This window comes from Fulmarus glacialis, unplaced genomic scaffold (genome assembly GCF_000690835.1).
Source record: "Fulmarus glacialis isolate BGI_N327 unplaced genomic scaffold, ASM69083v1 scaffold32816, whole genome shotgun sequence".
In the NCBI taxonomy this organism is placed as follows: Eukaryota; Metazoa; Chordata; class Aves; order Procellariiformes; family Procellariidae; genus Fulmarus; species Fulmarus glacialis.
Window position 1 is genome coordinate 6,418 of NW_009216760.1, and position 1,888 is coordinate 8,305.

The window sequence follows — 1,888 nt, forward strand, 5'->3', positions numbered from 1 at the left end:
GGCAGCAGGCAAAGTCCAGGCAGAGCCGCACCCCGCGAACGCTCCCAGATGTGCAGGCGAAAGGCGGCTCCTCGCGCATAGAGTTCACTTTCCTGCACGGTCGGGGTTGATAAACTGCATTTTCTGGCCTTGATGCTGCAAAGATTTATGCACGTGCTTAAGTTTTATGCCAGGTGAGTGATCCCCTCGGTGGCCTCCAGCCAACCGCTTTCCAACGGCGAGCTCAGCGTGGGGGCCAGTCGGTGCCGGGCCAGGCGCTCTCTCTATATCACCGGCGCTGACGATATAACTGCCCGCATGGGTCTCATGAATTTCAGCACTGTTTGTTTAACCTGACCCAGGCGCACGGCACGGAGAAAGGAAGGCCGTTGGCACCAAATCTCATGAAATTCATCAAAAAGCCAAAGTCGGAGGAACACAGGGCACGGCAAAGCGGGAGGGACTCCTTACGCCAGCCATGTGTTGCAGCAAAACCAGCCCTGGAAAGGCACCCGGCAGCGTTAGGAGCTGGTGGAGCAAGAGCTGAGCAGACGCCCCGAGAACCAGCCCACCCCTGGGTGAACACGTCACCCTCCTGCCGAGCCTGCGCCCGGCAACTCACGTCCCCAGCACGGAGGTGCTGGGCACAAGCCGGGAGCATTGACTTTCTTCCATCCTTGCAAGGAGTCCTGCTCCCCGGCAGCTCTCCGGCATGCTGGGGGACGAAGCAACCCCCTGCCACGAAAACAACGTGGAGATTGAATCATTTGGCCTGATTTTTCCTCCTTGCAAGGGCAAGGAAAGGCAGGAACAGCCGCAGCGTGGCATTGCGGGCAATTAAACCCCTCTTATCCAATTACCACATCTCCCTGCACCAGAGACCGGGAGATGCGAAGCCCAAATTACACTCTAATGCTAGGCTGGGTGGACGTCTGCTGATGCTGGAGGCTTGCCCGATAGCTCCATCAAACATGGCAAGGGCTTTCTGCTTGCTGGGGAAAAGTACTGCCTCTCATCATCTCTCTCCATCCAGCCAGGCTGAAGGAGACAGACCTCAGCTCCAGAGCAAGGGCTTGTTTGAGGTGGGCAAGCTCTCTGGGGACTGCAAAAAAAAAATATCAGAGACTCCTTATATTTTTCCGTAAGGGGTAGCAAAAGCTTTCCCATTGTGCGAGGTCTCTAGACGGGTATTTCCAGCAATGGGGACACCAGACAGGGCTGAGGCTCAGCGGGCAAAGGGCCAGGAATGGGAAACAGGGGAAAAAGCAAAGGCTTTCTAAGTAACGAAGCAATTTGGAGGTGCTGAAAACCCTGCTGGTCTGAACAGGGCAGGGAGGCAGCCAGAGCATACCTGCCACTCCTGCTCACAGAGCACCAAGCTTTGCTAAATGTCCCCGATGTGGCCAAAGAGCCACAAAAACGCATCTGTCCCTGCCCTGGCAAGTGCTGGGTGTTACCAGAGTCTCCTGCCCCAGAGCCGGCACACGGGGAAGCCTCCCCGGCACCGCAGCAGCCCCCGGGGCCATGGCAGGACCATCGCGGTCCCCACGCCGGCACCCTGGGTGGCACGGGGAGGTGACAAGAGGAGACTGGCGCTCGTGAAAATGGGCAGAAGCAGGTGAGATGCTACCAAGCCGTCGGTGAGATGCCTCCAAGCCGGCTTCATTTCAGGAAGAGCGCGGGGGGGCTAGCAGCATCCCAAGGGCGGAGGCAGGAACACGGCGCCGAAGAGCTGGCTGGAGACGTGTTTTTGCTTTGAAGCAAAGCTGACGTACTGTTTACTTGACTTTTCACACCTGCAGCCTCAAGCACCCCACAAAAAAGCCCGGGGAGAGCTGCGAGGAGGCCGCGATGCTCGGGCTGAAGGGGAGACACTGGAGAGGCGAGGAGGAGCGGGTGGTGCTTGGCT

At 58.2% G+C, this 1,888-nt stretch overlaps 1 protein-coding gene across 1 annotated transcript in view; it reads right to left on the bottom strand.

Annotated features, from left to right (window-relative positions):
• Window positions 1-1,537, bottom strand: part of LOC104077985 (ras-related and estrogen-regulated growth inhibitor-like) — a gene marked incomplete at its 5' end in the record, with an annotated part of 5,490 nt that extends 3,953 nt beyond the window's left edge. The window contains one exon of the mRNA XM_009579419.1: window positions 1,437-1,537. Coding sequence (XP_009577714.1) covers window positions 1,437-1,537 — 101 coding nt within the window. The remainder of the gene's footprint in view (window positions 1-1,436) is intronic.
• Window positions 1,538-1,888: the final 351 nt, after the last annotated feature.